The sequence below is a fragment of the Strix aluco genome, chromosome 2 (genome assembly GCF_031877795.1).
Source record: "Strix aluco isolate bStrAlu1 chromosome 2, bStrAlu1.hap1, whole genome shotgun sequence".
NCBI lineage: Eukaryota > Metazoa > Chordata > Aves > Strigiformes > Strigidae > Strix > Strix aluco.
The window spans coordinates 27,116,333-27,136,314 of NC_133932.1; the positions used below are offsets into that span (position 1 = coordinate 27,116,333).

A 19,982-nucleotide genomic window follows, 5' to 3' on the forward strand; every position below is an offset into this window, starting at 1 on the left:
AATGTTGTCTTTTGCTGTTAAGAAAAAAGAGAAAAAGGTGAGGGAACTCTCACTTCTTGTTTTATTGATGCTTAAAGGACAGCAATGGTAATCTGGAGTTGGCTGTGGCTTTCCTCACCGCAAAGAACGCAAAGGTTCCCCAGCTAGAGGAGGCAACTTACTATCAAACAGCCCTTCCTGGAAATGACAGATACATCAGCGTGGGCAGCCAGGCAGACACCAGTAGGTATTTTTTCTTTTTGTAAGATTAGTTTAAAGGCAAGGAAACTAAAAGCTTGCCTGTAAGATGACTTAATCTGCTGATATTCTTACTTAACAATTTTAAGATTATTATATATTCTTTCTTTCCTTATTCCAGTGTATTTTTTTTGAGCTATCCTTAAGTATTACCTTTACATGTGTGTATGGTACTGATCAGAGGGTGAATAACTGGATTCTCAATCTTTTTTTTTTTCCTTCTTTTTTTTTTTTCCCCTATTATAGGATTGATTTTGGGGTCATGCAGTAAATAATGAAAGGCAAAAGCTGGGTACTCTTTTGTTAGAACAAAAAGAAATTGGAGAAGGGTCTGTGAATGTCTGTCTTAATACGATAAAGTTTAATATGCTTAAGAGTAGCTTCTCCCTGACAGGGATGGCTTTCCAAAAGGGAGAAGCGGGAGGTTAGGTGTGCATTTTGTAGTAAAAGAGTAGGTATTTCATATGTGAAATTAAATGTACTTAATTTTAAGGGATTTTATTTAGTTGATACAGGAGATCCCATAACTTGTGTTTATCTGAGCCTTGCAGGTTCTGTTCTTTTGCTTAAGTGCATAGTTATTTTTATGGGGAGAAGAATGTGTTAAATGTGTTCTGCAAATAAATATGGGAAATAACATGAAAGAAAAAATCAAAGGAAGTTTTGCAGTGGGAATGATTTCTGTAAAATCTGGGTTTCTTAATACTGTATTTACATTCCAACATTCTAAACATAAATGTAGAATATTTGAATTATATATTGATCCTTTGACCATATACATAGTACACCTATGTAGCTTTTATTAAATGAGTAGCATTATTTAGCCTTACCCGCAGTAGGATTTTTTTTTCCCCTTTGTTTCACTAGTGTTGGGGTGACTATGGTGGCATCATTGTAAAGAAATTTAGATCTTATCAGTTGTACAATTGTCTTTTTGTCTATGGCACCTTGACATAAGCATCTGGATTTTTTTTAAAACTTTTTTCTTTAATTTAAAGATGAGTTTATTCTCAACATCTTAGATCTGGAAACTGCATTTTAATCCCTGGTATTACTAACAACCCTGTATAAAAAGCCCTGCGTGCATTATAGGTAGTTTTATTATCCCCCCATTGAGTTGTGGGGGGTGGTTTGGTTTTTTGCGGGTTGTTTTTTTTTTCCTATGGAAAGAAAATACACAAAATACATTGAAAATTAAATACATGTGGGGTAAGAAAATTGCCATTGAGGAAACGGAGACTGTTTTCAACAATCTTACCACTGTTGTCATAGTCTCCAGTACTAAAGATCTACTACAGCAGTGGAATAGTAAACTGGGTTCTGTTGCAGTCTGTGTTTAATTAGATTTATTAGCAATTGCATTAATAGAAGTCTTTAGTTTTGCTGTCACTTACTGTGCTATGCAACCTTATTGAAGATATGAGGTGACAAGGCATATGAGAGGGAAGAGTCAAGGCTGCAGGGTCTGCATTACCCGTGAGTGATGGTCAAACAAGTGTAAGTCTTGAGTTGCACATTGCAAGCTGAATTTCAGGATTCTCTTCTCTTTTCTGGAGGACTGAAGGCAGTCCCAGGTTTTTTACAGTTATACAGCACTACAAGTCAGTAATCAAGAAGCGCCGACTACTGTGGAAAAAGCAGACTGATTTTTTTTTTAACATCTTTAGTGTCTCATCAGATCCCCGCTGGCAGCAAAGATGAGAGCCAGCCTTTGCTGTTTTAGTTAGACTGAGAAATGAGATAAAGCCATCTTGGCCAACTTTTCTTCACATTGGAAGACTTAGGGGGCAAGAACAACACCTACAGCAGAACAAAAGTCTAGGCCAATCTGATCAGAGCCCCCCCCGCCCTGCCCCGCTCCTGTAGAAATCTAGTGAAAGCTTTTTGCAGAAACCTACAGTTCTGTTGTGATTTGCTTGCCTGTAATTATTTTGATTATGAATTTAAAAAATGCAGTACACTTAAAACGGACAAGTTTCAGGGCCCTACGTTACTAAGGACTGTCATGCAAGTGGATGACTTGGGAGAAAGGAATGGAAGGGTAAGCATAAACGGCAAACATATTCAGCAGTCATAGCTCCAGCCATCAGCACTCCCTTCTGCAAAGAAGACTATTAGCAGTTCTCAGTAACTATGCTGAGTTGCTGACAGTATCATGCCTTTCAAATTTGACTCCCTTTTACTATCCCACATAGGTATAATTACATGAAGATAATTATAACTCACCCTTACTGTTCCTTCCTACTTAACTACCTCTGTGCGTTTGGAACTTAGGATGTTATGACTCACCGAGCTTTGTGGTCCCACCAAGTTAAATCATACAAACTGGGGATGAGAGTGAGTTACAGATAAATATCAGAACTGTCTTTTATGCCACAGAAAACCTCCAGCCACTTACAAAAGCTTTTGAATGTATGCCTTGAATGTATTATGCAGGCTTGACTGCATAAGGGTATATAAAATGTATTCTGCAAGCTTTACTGACTAAATTTCTTTAAAATGGTTACGTTGTAAAGGGGTAAAAGAAAAAAGTATGCCTTAACAGTCAGCGATTAGCCTGGATTGTGCACTGGCTCTTCCAAAAGTGACAGTGATCATTCAGCTGTTTCAGAGTTACATCCTGTATGTCAGTAGGTGTAGGAAACCTGATTTCTCTAATTGGCAAATGCAACATTTCAGCAGCTGCAAAAATGTTTATGAGTTTGCATAAGATTTACTCCATCTTTAAAAGCAAAGACCGACTTACACAATCAAGTGTTATTCATGATGCTTGCCTTTTTGACTGTTCAATATGGCACGTGCAAACACCTGCAAGTGTAGCTCTTTCACCTCAAGAGTGATGCATGCTTTATCTAATCCCTTTGCAAAGGTGGTTTTACCCTTTTGGATTTTTTTTTTCCTTCTTGCAGTGTTAGTGAGCAGAAAGTACTTAAGCATTAGGGTTGCAATGAACAAATAAACACGTTTAATCTAAGATCACTTTAAGGTTCTGCATAGTAGCATAAATCCTAGGCACTGCACTTAAAGGAAGACTAAAGAAGTTTAGTAGTACTTTCCAATATTTTCACTTTCCCTAGAACCCCTTTTTTTTTTCCCCATTTAAAGTAATTCTGTGTGTTTTCATCTATGGCTGCACAACAGAACTGTTGCATTGCTAAGCATTTATCCATTTCCCCCTCCTTATTTGATAAACTTGCAGAACCAAGGGTTAAAGGAGGCACCAGAATGAAGAGAAGACATGTATTTAGAAGTTGTATTGTCTTCAGATGAAATAGCTGTCAAGACAAATTCTCTCCCTCCCCTTTTGAAAACTCAGAATTCTTTCACAAAAACTGAATTATTAGTCTTTGCAATTGCACACTCCACAGCCAAAACAAAAGACTTCAGTCCCTTTTATAGGGACATAGTACAATGTAACTATAAAATGCCATGCACACCAACTTGAGGGTTGTAGACTTAATTGCTTCTGGGGGAACCTGGCTTTTTATATCTTCCTGTTCCTAGAGTTGGAGCCTTTGCATAGGTTTAAAAGTAATTCAGTCAAACTTTCCAATGAGGTAGACTTAACTGCACCTAAGACTTCTGAAGTGATGTTTATATAACATTGCTTAAAAGCCATTCCATTCTAGAGACTCTAAAAAGTTTATAGAGTAATTCATTTTGGTGCTTCACTGTCCTTACTTTTAGACTCTTAATGTCTAAATCCCTCTTGCTTCAGGTTAAGTCCTTTATTCTTTGTGCTGTCCCCTGCGGAGGTTATAGTACACCTGATTCTTTTTATCTCAGATGGAGTGCTGCATGCTTGAAGATGGTGTGTCATAATGTCCCCTCAGACTTGTCTCAGATCTAAACTAGACAGCCCAAATTATTTCCAAGTCTTTGGATGCATTTAGTATACCTATTGTCAATTTTTTTCTCTCTTCTAGACCTTCTGTAATGGTTCTGTCTTCTTTGTGAACTGTGGCACTCAAAATAATAAGACTTCAGCTGAGTTCTTACGAAAAATGGGTGAATCTCTATAAATGTCCATGTAGTACTCTGACAATATACCTCAGTGTAACACTTCATACTTTCTTCAACACTGTGATGATGTAAATTGTAGGTTGAACATGAATTAGCTGTAGCTCTTAGATCCTTCTTGGCACAGGTTCTCATTTTATAGCTGTCCATTGTATTGTTTCTGCGAGACAAATTTGACACCAGTTTCTTCTGTCACCTTACCTAACTCGGATATCGCTATGTGTCTTCATGACGCTTCCTTCTGTTTTAGAGATTATTTGTCATTTCTGTCCAGGTTCCTGGGAATGTCTCCAACTTGGTATGGCAGGGTCCCTACTTCAAAATGTCAAGAGTCTTCTACCTTGAGGACCTCCTTTCATCTTAGAGACTTGTTCCTTTGTTCTATGCCTACCTCTCTCCTTCCCATCCCTGTCAGTGTGAGAATCATCAGTTTAAGATGTTGTTATCCTAGGACAGCATAAATGCAGCTGAGATGAGGAAGTTCCTCTAAGGTAGCGGTGGCTAACACTTGCTAGCTGCTTCATTAGTAGAGCTGTTTGGGTTGTCTAAAAAGCTGCTGGGATATTATGTATTCTTTCCTTGTCCAGTTTTAACCAGAATTGGCATATACAGCCAATTAAATTCCTTTAAATCTTCATGCAGGAGCAAGAGACCATCATGACATTTAACGTCATAGAATAGGTGGTAGAATATAGGATCTTGCTTAGCTCTGCTTGTAATAAGCAAAACTGATGTAGTCTCAACTTAATTTTTTCTTTTTTTTTTCTTATGTTGTTGGTGCATTGAAATCAGTCTTGCTGCTGGATTTCCGTACTTGGCACCAGTCCATTGAACCCATCAGGTCTGCCCCTTCATTTTCCTCACCCTTTGCCAGTGGTTGCATCACTGTGGTTGTTTATTGCCTGTCTCTGGGTTCAATTGCTACTTCAGATCTGTCCCTCGTGCTGAGTTTCCCAGCCTACTTAAGTTTGAAGTTCCTACTCTCTGCTTCCTCCTGGTACAAGTAAGAAGTTAATAACACAGTAATTATTTTAATGACCTAGGCAATTACCAAGTAAGAACCATTTATTTAAATGATGATAGAAACTTCCTAAGTAAACAGATTTGATAAGTTTTTTTTTTTAGAAAAGAAAGAAGATATATGGGGATAGATAAATAGTGTGTGCATTTACTATATATACAGTAGTATATTTGTCACAAATTTCAATGTACAACTTAAAATTGCTTTGTAGAATTACAAACGATGTCAAACTTTCTGGATCTTATGTACCAGAAGCACACATTATTATATAATAATGTTATAAACCAAGAATATATTTCTTAGTAAAGCAGTTGATTAATTTTGGATGTTAATTTCAGTTGAATAAACATTATGAATGCATTAAGCCAGATTGTTTTGATGAGTAGTTTCTTTGTTCATTAAGAATTTTTTCAGAAGCAAGCAATTTTGTTTATGTAGTTCTCATGGCTTAGTTAAAAATGTTTGCATTTTCTAAGGCTATGTGGTATACAATAAATACCACCTTTATGAGGATGAGCCAGTGAGAACTAAAGCATTCTGTGGCCTTAAATGAGAGGAATGTTACGAAATTGGTATATTAAAGTCAGGTAACCGTAACTTTGGAGAAGTGGCATTATTCTTAATACCTTTAAGAAATGCTTCCTTCAGCCTATCACAGGAAGCTCATGTGTGTCTGATAAATACTTTGGGTAAAAGTCAGCTTTTTTTTTTTGTTCAATCCCCATGTAAGAATTTCAAAAGATGAAGATATTTTAAAACAAAAAAAACCTGCATGAATTTCATGTAGTATATGTACATTTGTATAATTTATAACCAACTGACAGGAATGCAAACTGTGCAAACTGATGTGTGTGTATATATATGTATTGGTTTTTTTAAAGAGTTTAGTCTCAGACTGTTCCCCTTCTGTTATGACTTCTGTTGACATCTGCTCTTTATAATCCTGTGATTTAGGATTCAAGTCATACCTGAGCTGTTGCAGCTTAATGAGTTACTATGTCAGCTGAGATGCTGAAAGACCTTGGACCTGCTCCAAGTACAGTAAACATGAGCTAAAATATGTTAGCTTAAATCTCCAAAATGTTTTTATTTTACATTTGCTACAAACTAAAAGCTTGCATGGAGTAGGTTACCATGGATCAGCTGATACTCAGAAATGTATTTTTCTGACATAAGTTATGCTAGGTAAACCCCCTGTGACATAAATTGATTGCACCACTCGTGGTGGTAGTATCTGACAGCAGCTCTTCGCTGTATTGTCTTTTTTTCATGCAGATCAGGAACAATGTATATGTGAGAACAACACTTCTAAAGAGAATCCTGTATTGTCTGCTCCAAAACCCTTGCATGCCAAAGGAAACTGTTGTGTTTGATCTGCTTTCTGAAAGCAGGTGGAAGTCAAGGATTTTGGGTTTTAATATTAAAGTGATGTAATCACTGGCAATATGAATGGTAATAAACTTCTGAACACATAGGGTGGTGGTATAGATTAATAAACATTAAGGAGCTAGGGAGGTGCAAAGAAGTAGAATAATTCAATGAAAGTGTGGGTTGGAGCTGACCTTGATAGATTTTTTTTTGTGTAACAGTGGGAACTTTTGTTAACCCCATAATCTTCAGCTAGGGTATGAGTTCTTTTCTGGAGAATACTCCCTATATAAAGGAGTTTACTTCTTAACCTAACTTTCTTCTTTATGGTTGTGTAAGAATTTCATCACTCTTACCTGACTAGAGACTAGCTAAAGGAATATTTCCCTCTAAGTAGGTGATCGGAGTAATCCCATACTTCTTCATCAGCATGTGTGACTGCTGGATTGCAGTTTACTCCATCTTCAGTTTTGACCACTGTTGCTACTTTCAGAGAAACAGCTCATCTCCAGTGGAGATGGGGTGCTCGTGTGTGACTACCTGCAAATGGGTAGAAAATACAACAAAAGTATGACATTTTAGAGAGTAATAGGTAGCGCGTGGTCATGGGATCCTCCAATTACTGTTGACCTTTCTAGCCTTTCTTATGTGCTCAGGCTGTAGAACAGAGCCATGCTTGCATGTGACCCAGGCTGAGGTATTGTTTTAGCCCGAATTACATTGTTCTCAACATGGCAGCTCATATATCAAAACTCCTCTGGGTGAGGCTTCTGCTGGTGGTTCTTGTAATTGCTTTAGTACTTCTGAAGGAGAATTTCAGGCATCTGAGTTGAAGTATTCTTCTGATACACTGGAAGATCTGAGCTGAATATAAAAGACATAAGAATAAAATTATGAAGTGTTCCTTTTGTGGTCATAATGTTTTTCCATACTTCCAGATCATGACAGATTGCCCAGTTTACTTTGCAGGTAAGAGTGCTTCCCTTTAAAGGCTCACTAAGTAAAATAGAAATTTCAAGATCTTTATTTGAAAACTAAGTTGAAAACTAGTTTTTCAAGATGCTGGTGCTAACAGGAAAGCTTCTTTTACAACTTCTCTTCAGTTTCAGCTTTCTGTGAGGACAAGTCATCCCATTTTCTGTTCATACACAGCTATGGCAGTGATTTTTATATCATAAGTTCAGTGTTCTATTTTGATCCAATGAGAAATGTCACAGATAAGTAAGCCCAGGGAGATAGGGGAAGCTGTTTCTACAGTGAGTCAGCTCATAGGAGAAAAGTCAGAGGCTAGATGGAGAAGCTCTTTGGGTATGAGTAATTGAGCTGGCCTGTGAAAGGAGAAATGCAGACAAGCTGCTCATCTCTCTTTGTGAGCAATCATCAGTTTTAAATGTGTATCGCTTCCTCCCAGAGTCTTTTAGTTTCTAATGTCCAAACCCCAGGCTGGAGAGTAGTCCCTTTCATAGCTCTTTGGGTAAACTTTGGCCTTGGAGGAGGGAGACTGAAACCAGCCAACACTCCGTAATATTGCACATAAGTATCTTTTGCACTTTCCCCTCACTTTCTGTCTGGCTGACTTGCAAAATGAGACTTCTGGCCCTTGAAATCATGATAACCAACGACCTTGGCTTTTCTGAAGGACTTGTACAGGACATTCCTGTTGGCCCTGGCTGCTCTGAAAGCACAGCTGTGCCCGACGGGGTGATGATTTGTGTCGTGGTGTGATGTGGGTAATGAAATCTCTCCTTACTCAGGAGGGCGAGTGCTATCGCTACCCTCAGGAAATAAGAAGGTTTATGGGGGACGTTAGTATCTGATTCTTTAGATAATAGGAGCTGGAGAGGAAGGCAGAAGTAGGGTTGTTTTCACCTTCTTCACTCAGTCAGTAGCCTGTACAGCATTTCCCATGTGTCCAAGTATGGATCCTCATTTTGGCTTCAGTATTTGTTTTTTTTCAATTCTACTGCTGAGATGGGATACTTCCAGTAGACAGAAATTGGATTTAAATATGTTCAGGAAAGGAATGCACAGACAGGATAGAAAAGAATTAGGTTAAGTAAGGAACTCTCTCACATGTTATGAAACCGTGTGAAAGTATTTGGCTCACCAGTGCACAGAAATACTTGTAGAATTTGGGTCTGTATTGGGAAAACTCTGCACACGTTACTCCACGAGGAGGGAAAACCAGCTATGCTCAGTTAAGGTATCCTTTTTAAGATAAGGTTGTCTTCATCATGTGTTCCCTGGAAGCAACTTATTATGGTAGCTGAAGTAATACATTTAAGTGTATTGCTTTAAGAGGGCTTTCAGAAACCATGGATTCCTAAATTTGTCCCATAGCTTAGTGAAACTTAAGAACATTAGGAGGAAGGAAGGCTATGCGCATCATATCTTAGCAAGAGAAAGCTGCTGAGGTTTTTATCTGGCTTGGAGGTGGAAGGGAGCCATTAGCAGGGTTAGAAGTTGGAAGAGCACAGGGCACTGGAGGGATGAACTGGAATGGTGGTCAGCAATCCACGTGGGCTCTCTCTCCTCTACAGTAAGACTTGACTTTCATTCTGTTTCACTTTTAATTTTGAGAAAGATAGTTTTGCTTTTCAGATGTGATTGATCTCACTGGAGATGATAAAGATGATCTTCAGAGGGCAATTGCCTTGAGTTTGGAGGAATCAAACAGGGCATTCAGGGAGACTGGAATAACAGATGAGGAACAAGCCATTAGCAGGTAAACGAACAACTTATATAAAGCAGAAATTAAATTAAAGAGTTGGAGATTGGCCTGTATTGCTTTTTTTAAACTTTTAATTTAACAAACAATAACTTATTTACTTTCACTTGTGCTACTGATATGCCTGGCTTCAGGATGTTGCTTTAATGTATTGTATGTTCTGCACTGGAAAATAGTCTATTATGTGTGAGCTAGGATTTAATAGTATGTTTCATGTTGATGTATTTGTTTAAATATTGAGGAAGTGGATGGAGATAGAGGTTGTATGGTCATATTTAAATAGGACCTAAACCAAAAAGTTTCTTTTGTGTATCAGGTAAAAAGCAATAAAAACAAAATATAATTAAGAAGCTAATAAATTCTTTGTCCTGTATTTTGCAGTGTTCATTTTACAATAACATTTTCTCACCTCTGTGCTAAGGCTGAGATTGAGGGAGGGAGCAGTAATGCTATGACTTGAGTATACTAAGAGCAGCTGCTGTATTTTAGCTGATAAAGTATATTATTAACCTATTTAACAAATAGGATTTGTAAGCTTTGAGTGAAGTTAACTTCTTGGTTTAAAGTTTTATGAATATAACTTGCTCAACTTGGGTGTGCTAAGAGTCTGTAAGTTAACTTTGATCAGATTTTACGATAACTTTTTGTACGGTGTGTGTTTATATGTAAATATAGATATAATTATGAAATATTTGGGACTTGAACTAAGTGTGAGTGTAGGGTTGTGTGGGAGGGATGCTGTTTTTTTTCATCTGTGGCTGGCCTTGGGAGGGATGTTGGTTTTTTTCATTTGCAGCTGGCCTTGTTCTAGGGGAAAAGGGCATTGATTTGATCTTTGTGTTAGAAGGTTAAGTCCTTCCTCCTTGTAAAAGACTAATTTTATAAAAAAAATTAATTTAGGTGGGGGAGATTCACCACAAAAATTCTTGGCTCACTGTATTTGACAGGCTAAATGGCTTATCAAAAAAGTCCAGCTCTCAGAATATGGACAGTGTTACTTTATCCACAGTAACTTTCTTTTTTTCTGTTGAAAAACAAATGTACTAGTTGTGAGAATAAACATACCCCTCTCTCCATCCTCCCATTTGTGATAAAAGCCATCTTGTATGAATTTAAGATAACATGTTTTAGGAGAGAAAGGTGGGATGAGTGTGATCTATATTCTCATTAATAATTGGAAGATTTTAAGGGATGGGTTTTTTCCTAAGACCTCAGTATGTGCATGTATACAAGATTATGGTGGATGTTCTGTCCAGTTCTGATTCAGAAGTTCAGCTCTTGCATGTTCCTTCTGAAGGATAGAATTGTCATAACAAGAGAGTTGTGATTTAGGCAGGCACTTGGAAAGATGGACCTATTTCTGGATATGGAAATCCTTCTCCCTTTTTATTTCCTTTCCAAGCTCTGACTGCTTCTGTTGTGCTCACTTCTTGGGAGCCTTGAAGCTCTAGGTTTTTTCCTGTAGACTTTGTTATTTTCTGCAACTAGGAAAAAATGCACCATAATTTAACTAGCATGTATTTATAATATTTAGTTATGGGCTAAGCAGGTAAGACTAAACAGGTCTTTTTAGTCTGAGAAGTGAAAAACAAAGTATGCTGTTTTTTTTCTGTGTGTACAAAGGCATATAGATGATCTGTTCAGTTATATACAGAGAAAACGTTGGTCTTCTGTTGAGAGATGTGTATGTGATGGCACATGCTATTGTGTGTAATTTTGCCAAATTAAGAGCTTGTTGCTACCAAGGGGGATATGGCCTGCACACTGTCCCACATTTTCTATACTTGCTGTAGTATTCTTTGGAGCATTTGTGACATGAATTCATTTCCCAAAGCCATAGAAAAATATTACTAATCACTAGAAGATTCAGAGTGTATCATGGCACAGGAATGGGACTTTGCTTGTGAATGGAGGCAGAGAAGAGTGAGAATCTTGGGGGTTCTGGCAACATTGAGGTATTAGATCAACTCAGTTACATACCAAGATGTACCCTGAGTTGATGGCAAATTATGTCTGAGTTGTACAAATACAGGAAGTTCAGAATTCTTGAATTCTTGATCTGAACTGTTCAATTAGTTTCCTTAATGACAGGATTTAAGACTGTTTTAAAAAAAATTTTTAAAAATCACTTTGTAGTTAACACCCCACAGAAGAATGTTGGCATTCCAATAGAAAGCACAGTATCTGTGCAGGACTTCTCAAAACAAAAAGTAGAACACTGTGGTTGTAAACAAATCAAGCTGCAGCCATCTACTTGTGTTTTTCCAAGTTAAATAAGAAGCAGAAATCAAATAGGAAGTCAATAATAAGCAAATTAAACTGTGGAAATCTTTCATTTTTAATAATGCTAGGATGTGTGTGTATTTAAATAGTCTTTGGTGTGGAGGATATTTTTTTCAGAGGTATTCATAGTGGTTTGGAACCTAATTTGCACTGATTTTGTTATGGTTTCCAAGGAAACATTAATGGAATTTCTTGATTTGTGTAATTAATGTTGTAATGCACGTAGAATTTGTCTTCCTGAATGTAATTGCCTTGTGCTACTTAATGAGGACAGATCTGATTACTATGTAGGTGTTTAGAGAAGTGCAGCTGAAATGTCCAAGTGTCCCAAGCTGAACATCTTGTACATGGCATGTTTAACATTTTTTACTATTGCCTTTTTTAAATCTCACAAGGAAATGTGCATGATCAGTGTATTTCCTAATACGAAAAAGTTTCTCCTGTTTATTAGTTTTGATGGTTTGAAGGCAAATGAGACTGGCCAGATAGGACATCACTGGGGAAGCTTGTAAGATATGACTGAAAGGAGAAATTAGCTGGGCTGTGTTATGCCTAGGGTAGTAGCCGTATTAAAATGAGAGCCCATACTGTGAGTGCATAAGGATGTGCACCACCCCTAGGTCTTTTTTTTTTTTTTTTTTTTTTTTAACATGGTCATTGAAACTGTTGGGGACTTGGCACTGTGGTTAAGCATTGTGTGTATAGATCAAAGGTGAAACTGGGGAGGGATGTAGGGTTGGGGATATTCCTGGGTGTCCAGCTGTAAGACAGTCACAGTATAAAGACCTTCCCTTGTTCTTTTAGCCAAGTAGCCTGCCAGAGTGGGCTTTTCTGCATCATGTTTAGTGGGCTTCCTCAGCATGGTTTGGCTGAACTTTTGTGCTGTGGACTCACTTTGCCTGAGGCTTCTTGCATTGTCTGGCTAGCCCCATGCAAGCAGCTCTGCAAAGCTGCTTGGCTATGCCTAGTTTGTTACAGAGAGAAATAAAACACTGCTTTCAGGTCCCATGCCAAGCCTGGCATTAACTAACCCTCACTCCAGAGTTTCCTTCCAAACAAGATTCCAACACTTGGAGGTGGGGAAGCCTTTGGTCCTGTGAGGCTAGAGGAATGCCGTACCCTGCACGTAGCTTACAGCTCTGCTGCTAGTGACTGCTGCTGTGGTCTCCAAGGGTTGCAAAGAGGGTGTTTCGGCTGCATAATCAGAATTGCTAAATCCTTGTACTAACTTTATGGAAGGATGTTCATTTTGTTGAGAGCAATGTGTGAGTAAGATTCTTTGTCAAAGCAGTCTCCCAGATCAGGACTGTATGACTATAGTATAGTGAACATTATAGTGTAAGAGGTACAGTCACTATGCTGGTAAATACACTTACTTATGTAGCTTCTGAGCTGATCATTAGGTTCCTGTATACTGTGCTCACTTTTATTTCAGTTTGCATCACAGCTATCATGGCTGAAAATTATTTTTGGCACATAGGGTGTCCAGCTATTGCATGTGCTCTCTGAGGACAGATAATATTACAGGTAAAATTAAGGAAAAATATCATGAAGCTTTGAGAATCAAGTACTTTAAGACACGGAAACAGATTTGAGGCGGAGCTAAAGATGAGAAAATCCTTCACCTGCTAAAGAAATACAAAAACAAATTCTAAGAAGGAATTTTAGTAGGTAATTAAGTTGATAAATGGTAATACCCTTCGGGTCAGGGAAATGTTTCAGTTTGAGAACGTATTTTTTTTATGAACTCAAATCTTGAAATATCTTGAAATATTCTTGAGCTTGTGGGGGGAAAAAAGTTTGTTTCCCTGAAACAAAAGTGGTATGGAATAGGTATTGTAGGCCTGACACAACATCATTCTAAATTTAATCTGGTCTGTCAGCCTTCCCATCAGTTTTACATGTCCCTTCAATTTACTTTAAATGAGAGTTTAAGTAATTCTACCTGAATGAGAAATTATGTGAAATACATGAGACACTTGTTTTGAATTATTTTTTAGTGTCCGTGTCAAATAACTTTTACTCTCAAAGCAGACATACGTTGGGCATCTAACACTTTTGTATCAGTGAGAAGGGAAATGAATTTGACTGTTTCTTTACATTTTGGGGTTTGCTTAGGAGATAACGTTATCATAAAGACAACTAAGAACTACTGAAGAGTCAGATTCCATCCCTGTGCAGTGTTTGAAGAGATGTCAGAGCAGAAAGTTTTAGAGGATTATATGCCTGTCCTTTCAGTGCTGTTTACAAGGTTACCTGTCGAAAAAAAAAAAATTGTCAGAAGTTAATTAATCAGTAGGAAATTACAAGTTTTAGGTTCTTCCTGAGATGTATTGATACAAAAGTGGTATTTATACTTAATGGTCTCCCAGATTCTGATTGCTTCTATTTTTTTTCAAAATAAGTAGCAATAACATATTAGTATGTACCCCAAAGCAGTTATCTACAGTGAATTCATATGAAGCACATATAATGCTTCATAGTTCGTGTATTTCTTGTAAGATACATTTTCTTTCTTTGACAAGAGCATAGCTTGAAACAAAAATTTAGTTAGGAAGCTGAGGGATTACGGTTAGAGTGGTTTTTTTTTGCCCCCCTCCTGTTTCTTTGGTTTTTTTATAAGGTGTTCAAACTTTGTCCTTTAGGAATGCCATTTACAGACCAGCCTAAACCTGCCTTTCTTTGATGTTTAGTGAGTCTAGAACCAAAGGGGACAACCCTTCATGCTGCTCAGACTGCTTACATGCTTGTCATGCAGCTCCTGAAATCCTGTGCTTGTCGAATGTAGTAGTTCAGTAGCAGCTCAGCATTCTATGTGGTATTTGGACTAGATGGTCGGGGATAGTGACCACTGTCAGCAGTGCACATGCCAGGCAACTTGGCTTACGTATTACAGCTACTGTTCTATGACCTGAATGTATCCATCTTCATCTTTCTATTTAGAATATGTGGCTACCACAAATTACCTTTTAAGGTGTTCTTTGTCACAAGTCTAAGGGTTTGTGCTGATACAGAAATACTGTGTTGAGTGAAGCTTGAGTTTAGGAGCATAACACACATCAGATCTTACTGTCATGTGAAATACGGACATTCAGCATAAATCATGTAGGAGCAGTTTCCTGCAAAGAATGTGGTCACTGATGTGTACAATTAACTTGTTGGGTGGCATTTTAAAAATTGTGGAGAGATGTCTTTCCATGGCTCATAAAATAATTACTGGCAACGTAAAGTGATTAATACAGTTGCATAAGTTGCAAAAATGGAAACTAAAAAAGCTTCTTCCATTTTTGAAAGTTGCCTAGCTAGCTTTGGTTTCCTGTCAGTTAAATAAATATTGGTGACTTTGTGCTTTGCATATCAATAAAAGCATTTGTAGATGAAAGCGCTGCACTAATAGTACTGCCTAAAATTTCTCATCCATCCTATATGAATCTGGTTCTTAAATAATTGATGACTTACAGACATGGCTCTTGTATCTAGAGCTCTCACAGGAGATTCACTCACTCACTGATACCATTTTTCAAAAGGTAATGGAATTACTGTGACGTATCTAAAAGTAAAATAGCATGTTACTTTTGAAGACATATTATTACATATAAATTTAAAACCAAGCTCAGGAACAATAAGCTATCAAATGATGTCATTAAGATGTCTGTATTAGTAACTGAAGGTGTTTTACTATGTCTTCTTTTTTGTCTTTCTCACACTTTTCCCCCACTTCTGTTCCCAAAGAGTTCTAGAAGCCAGTATTGCAGAAAATAAAGCAAGTTTAAAGAGGACGCATCCAGAGGTATGGAGTGACTCTCCAAACCCTTATGATCGAAAGCGGCAAGACAACTGTCCAGTAGGATTAAAGAATGTTGGCAACACATGCTGGTTTAGTGCTGTCATTCAGGTAAGCACCCTCTTCAATTGTCTGTGTATGCTCTTCATTGTTGTTATTGTGAGGTGAGTTATTTTAAGTGGATAACTTAAGATATCTGTTTTCTTGGGAAGTTTAGGCCACTGCATGAGATTTTTTGAGCATTACTTATTTATTGCATCTCTTAACATGTTTATCCATAAGTCTGAAGTGTAGAAAGTACTGTAGCATAGCTAAGTGAAGCTTCAAAATGTTTCTTATTAAAAAGCTGTTGAAGACAACGAGTTGAGTCTCTGAAGATCCTGGGTGTCTGGAGCTCATGCTGACATCAATGGCAATTGTGGATGCCTAAAAACATGTGAAAATTAAATTAGAGATGAGGAACAGACTTGTTATATTAAAAGGAACACATGTAAGTGACGGAGAGGGGGTGGCTAACAATGGAGGTAGGTAGAGGAAATGACACCCTCAGTCATGGAGTGCTTACTAGAACAGCTACAAGGAAATAGCTTAGTAGGGTAAAAGAAGGAATAAGTGATAAAAAAGGAAGCTTGAGAAGGAGGAAAGTGAAGGTCTGATATGGATGCAGTTGTGTCTGTTTTGGGTTGCTTTACCTAACACAGCCAGTATATGGGCTCTTAGTCTGTTTTTGTGTATATGTAGCTTAATTAAAAGCTACCTTTTTTTAAACATGGGATCAGTAGGGAAATGAATACAGATACTGCAACTTGTCTAGTGAAATCTAATACTCTAATATCAATATTTTTTTTAGAAGTGATTGCTAAATCTGCATGTCTGTAAATAATCTGTAGATATATTTAGAAGCATCCAAACCCACAGAAGACTGTGGGTCAAACTGGAATACAGTAGGGGGAAATTTATTTTTGGTCTTCAAGAAGCTAATTCAGCATATCATAACTTTTCATAGTCTGACATTTTGTGACAAAGCAAATTAAATATTTAATACCCATTTTTAACAAATTACTGTCAGGCTGAAGCATGTCAGATAAACTAATATGGTTACTTTCATACTGATGGTTGTTGTACTTCAGGCTGAGTTCACTTAGATCAACGTTCTGCCTAGCAATTTCTGCAAATGGGTGCTTATGGAGGAGTGCAAACAGTACTTATGATACTGCTCTATTAAAACACTCCCAACCTCCAGCTGCTTTCATCTTGGGGGAGTTTCTTAATCCTTTGCAGTTTGTTTAGCTGGTAATCCCCAGTGGACCTCTCTTTTATGTTCTTGTCTCCCTTGAACCTTGCAAGCTTCTTGCACCCATGGGATTCTCTGGGGAGGAATTGTGTAGTTGTGCTCGCTATTGCACGAAGAACCACCTTGTTTGTATTTGTTTTTCTTGACCTGGCTCCCACTAGTTTTTTCTGGTGGCCTTCATGTTTCCTGGTGGACAAGACAGTTAAATGTTGTTTGCTGTTACAGTTCTGTGGACTGCTGTCATGCTCTTTCCAGGTCAGTGGTCTCTCTTTCCAAGCTGACTGCTGAGTTGTTGCCTGTATAGAATCTGTTCTAATCTCTGATCCACCTTGTTGCTGTTATCCAGATCTTTTCTAGCTCTATTAGCATTTTAGTTGGGGGACCAGGAAAGTTTTCAAGGTCTGAGTGGGCTGTGAATCTGTGAAGTGGTAGACGGACAGATGCAGGCTCTTCAAGGAAGACAAGTAGGGATGACAGGGAAGAGCATTGCCTTCCTTGTGAAGGAGCAGATCAAATATATGTGGTACTTGTGTCGGATAAGATGACAGTTTAAGATGAGAGTCTGTGGGTCAGGATCAGAGGAGAGACTGGTAAGGGTAGCACCCTGATTAGTCTGTTATAGACCACCCTCCTCAGGATAAGGATGTGGACAAAGCTTTCTTTAAGAGCAAGGAGGTCTCTTGATCATGGTCTGTGGTTCCCATGAGGAACTTTAATAAATATCCCAACATCTACTGGAAGTCCAACACAGCAGGACACAAGCAAAACTTTTCTGGAGATTTCTGGAGAGTGTCAGGGACAGCTTCTTGATACAAGTACTGATGGGCCAACTAGGTGTGATGCATAGCTGGATCTGCTGTTCCCTAAAATGGAAGAACTGGTTAGAGATGTAGTAATGTGGGTACTCTTGACTGCAGTGACCATGAAATAGTGGATTTCAAGATCCTGGTGGGAGTGAGCAAGGAGTAGAAGGGTACAGACCCTAGAGTTCAGGAGAGCCGACTTTGGCTTCTTTAGGAAGTTGGTAGCTGGGATCCCATAAAAGGCACCTCTGAAAGTCAGAGGAGCTCAGGAAAGCTGTCAGTATCCTCTAATTGCAAGAAGGATCCATTCTGCTGCTCAGAGAACTCATGGCCAAGCTCCAGTGCAAGCAGGCAGTGTGCAGGATCTGGAAGCAGAGATGGGCTATTGAGAAGGAGTTTGGAAATGTTGCCCAGGCATGAAGGGATGGTGTTAGGGAAGTGAAAGCTAATCTAGAGTTGAGGCCTCAAGGGATGTCTAGGGTAAGAAGAGGTTTTGATGCTACACTAGTCATAAAAGGCTGAGCAAGGAGAACACGGTTCTGTTGCTGAATACAGCAGGTCATATAGTGACAGCAGACTTAAATAAGGCTGAGGTACTTGGTGCCTTGCTTTGCCTCGGTCTTCACCGATGAGATTTCTCAGACCACTGTGCTTAGTTGGGGGAGAGGAACTCTGAGCAGTGGTTAAGGATTGAGTCAGAGATTACTTGAGGAAACTTCACCCATGTAATTCTACAGGACTCACTGAGCTGCATCCAGTGGTGCTGAGAGAATAGGGTAAAGTCTTAGGAAGGCTGCTCTCTATCATCTTTGAAAGGTCATGGAGAATCAAAGAGGTTTCTGATTAACTGCAGACAGACAAAAAAGTCAACCTGAGAAGCTATGGGATGGTCTGCATTAGCTGACCCTTGAGAAGACGGAGCCAGGCTTTCCACAGCAGTGCATATCAGGAGGATGAGAGGCAATGAGAGTGAGTTGAGATAAGAGAGATTCAGCCTGGATATAAGAAGCATTTTTCCCTATGAGGACCTGCAGGCAGTAGGGGTTGCCCAAAGAGGCTGTGCAGGCTCTGTTGAACCTCAAAGGCTTTTAAGACGTGCCTGGAAAAAGCCCTGAGCAGCCTGGTCTGATCTCACAGATGAACTCCTGCTTTGAGCAGAAGGTTTGACAAGAGATTTCCATCAATCCCTTCTGAGCTGAATTACCCAATGATTCTTATAGTAATGTTTTCTGTTTCATTGTCTTCCTTTCTTAATTATTTTATTCTGGTTTTAATTACTTCATGCACTGAACTGATACTTTCATGGAACTGTCATGAATTCAAAGTTTTGAATAATATTAGTTAGCTTGGTGCCTGTCATTTTCTATAAATTTTAGGGTTGTTTTCCACCGTGTACCTCACTGTACACTTATCTGTGTTGAATTTCGCTTTCTTATTACATAGTCCCTCAGTCCCATATGATCCTTACGTCAGTTCATCTTTGCCAGCTCTTGTTTTTACTACATTGCATATCTTTCTACTGAGCAAACTTGGTCATCTTGCCACTTGCTCTTTTGTCTAGAACACTTATGAATTTTGCTTACTGTTTTGCTGATTAGGGATACCAATTAAACTCAGACACCAGAGTGAAAAGAGCAGGCGTATTACTAGAAATAATAATATAACAGAATAATGCAGAAAACATGCAGTAAGAAAAGACAGAATAGTGCACTCAAACAAATAGGAAAATACAGGGTAATGGATCAAATCATTACTACCTGAGAGAGACAGTAGTGATTAAGAAAGATACATCACCACTTGCATACTTTACCATCATCCAGACCCGCAGACACTGGGGAGCCCCGGTTACAGCGAGGATTTGGAGAGCCTGTCCCGGCAAGTGGGAAATCCTACGTGGTGTGTCCACCCGTAGGTGAGGCTTCCAAAGTCGCTGTGAGCGGGTCCCGCTTTATATACCCAAAAATCAGCGAGCCAGAATAGCTGGCACCTTTGTTTTAAGCGGAAATACCTGTTTTCAATCTCACATTAGATTCCCCCAGAGCCTGGCCAGGGCTCAAGGGAGAAGCTGAGGGAGTTTCCCTGCTTATCTAATTGGATTATGTGCAAGGTCTCACATCAGGCCACAGTGACAGACAACGGTCTCCATGACCCTGTTATTTTATCCACACACAAAGAAAGATAAATATACATTCAAGAGAGCTACATCTTCCATACATATTTCACTAATGATTACATACGGAGTTAGCAGCTTTGGCTCAGGGCCTGTTGTTCAGGTTTCAATACTTCTATTTTTTACATCAGAATAGGTGGTTTGTTATAACTTAGTATAACACCTGTTAGCACAATGGTTATCAGTTATAAAATATACAGGATTCATCTATAGGTGGGCCTATTGTCCAAGCCTTAGCACTTCACTTACCAGCACAGACTGTGTGAGTTTGTAG

General features: G+C 38.6%; 1 protein-coding gene across 4 annotated transcripts in view; it reads left to right on the forward strand.

Annotated features, from left to right (window-relative positions):
* Positions 1-19,982, forward strand: part of USP25 (ubiquitin specific peptidase 25) — a 96,141-nt gene that overhangs the window by 23,202 nt on the left and 52,957 nt on the right. For 3 of the 4 annotated variants that reach the window (XM_074813680.1, XM_074813688.1, XM_074813695.1), the window contains exons 3-5: positions 78-222; positions 9,248-9,371; positions 15,390-15,552. In XM_074813680.1, coding sequence (XP_074669781.1) covers positions 78-222; positions 9,248-9,371; positions 15,390-15,552 — 432 coding nt within the window. Of the gene's footprint in view, positions 1-77; positions 223-9,247; positions 9,372-15,389; positions 15,553-19,982 lie in introns of those variants that run through there. The other variant, XM_074813705.1, reaches the window with a different exon arrangement.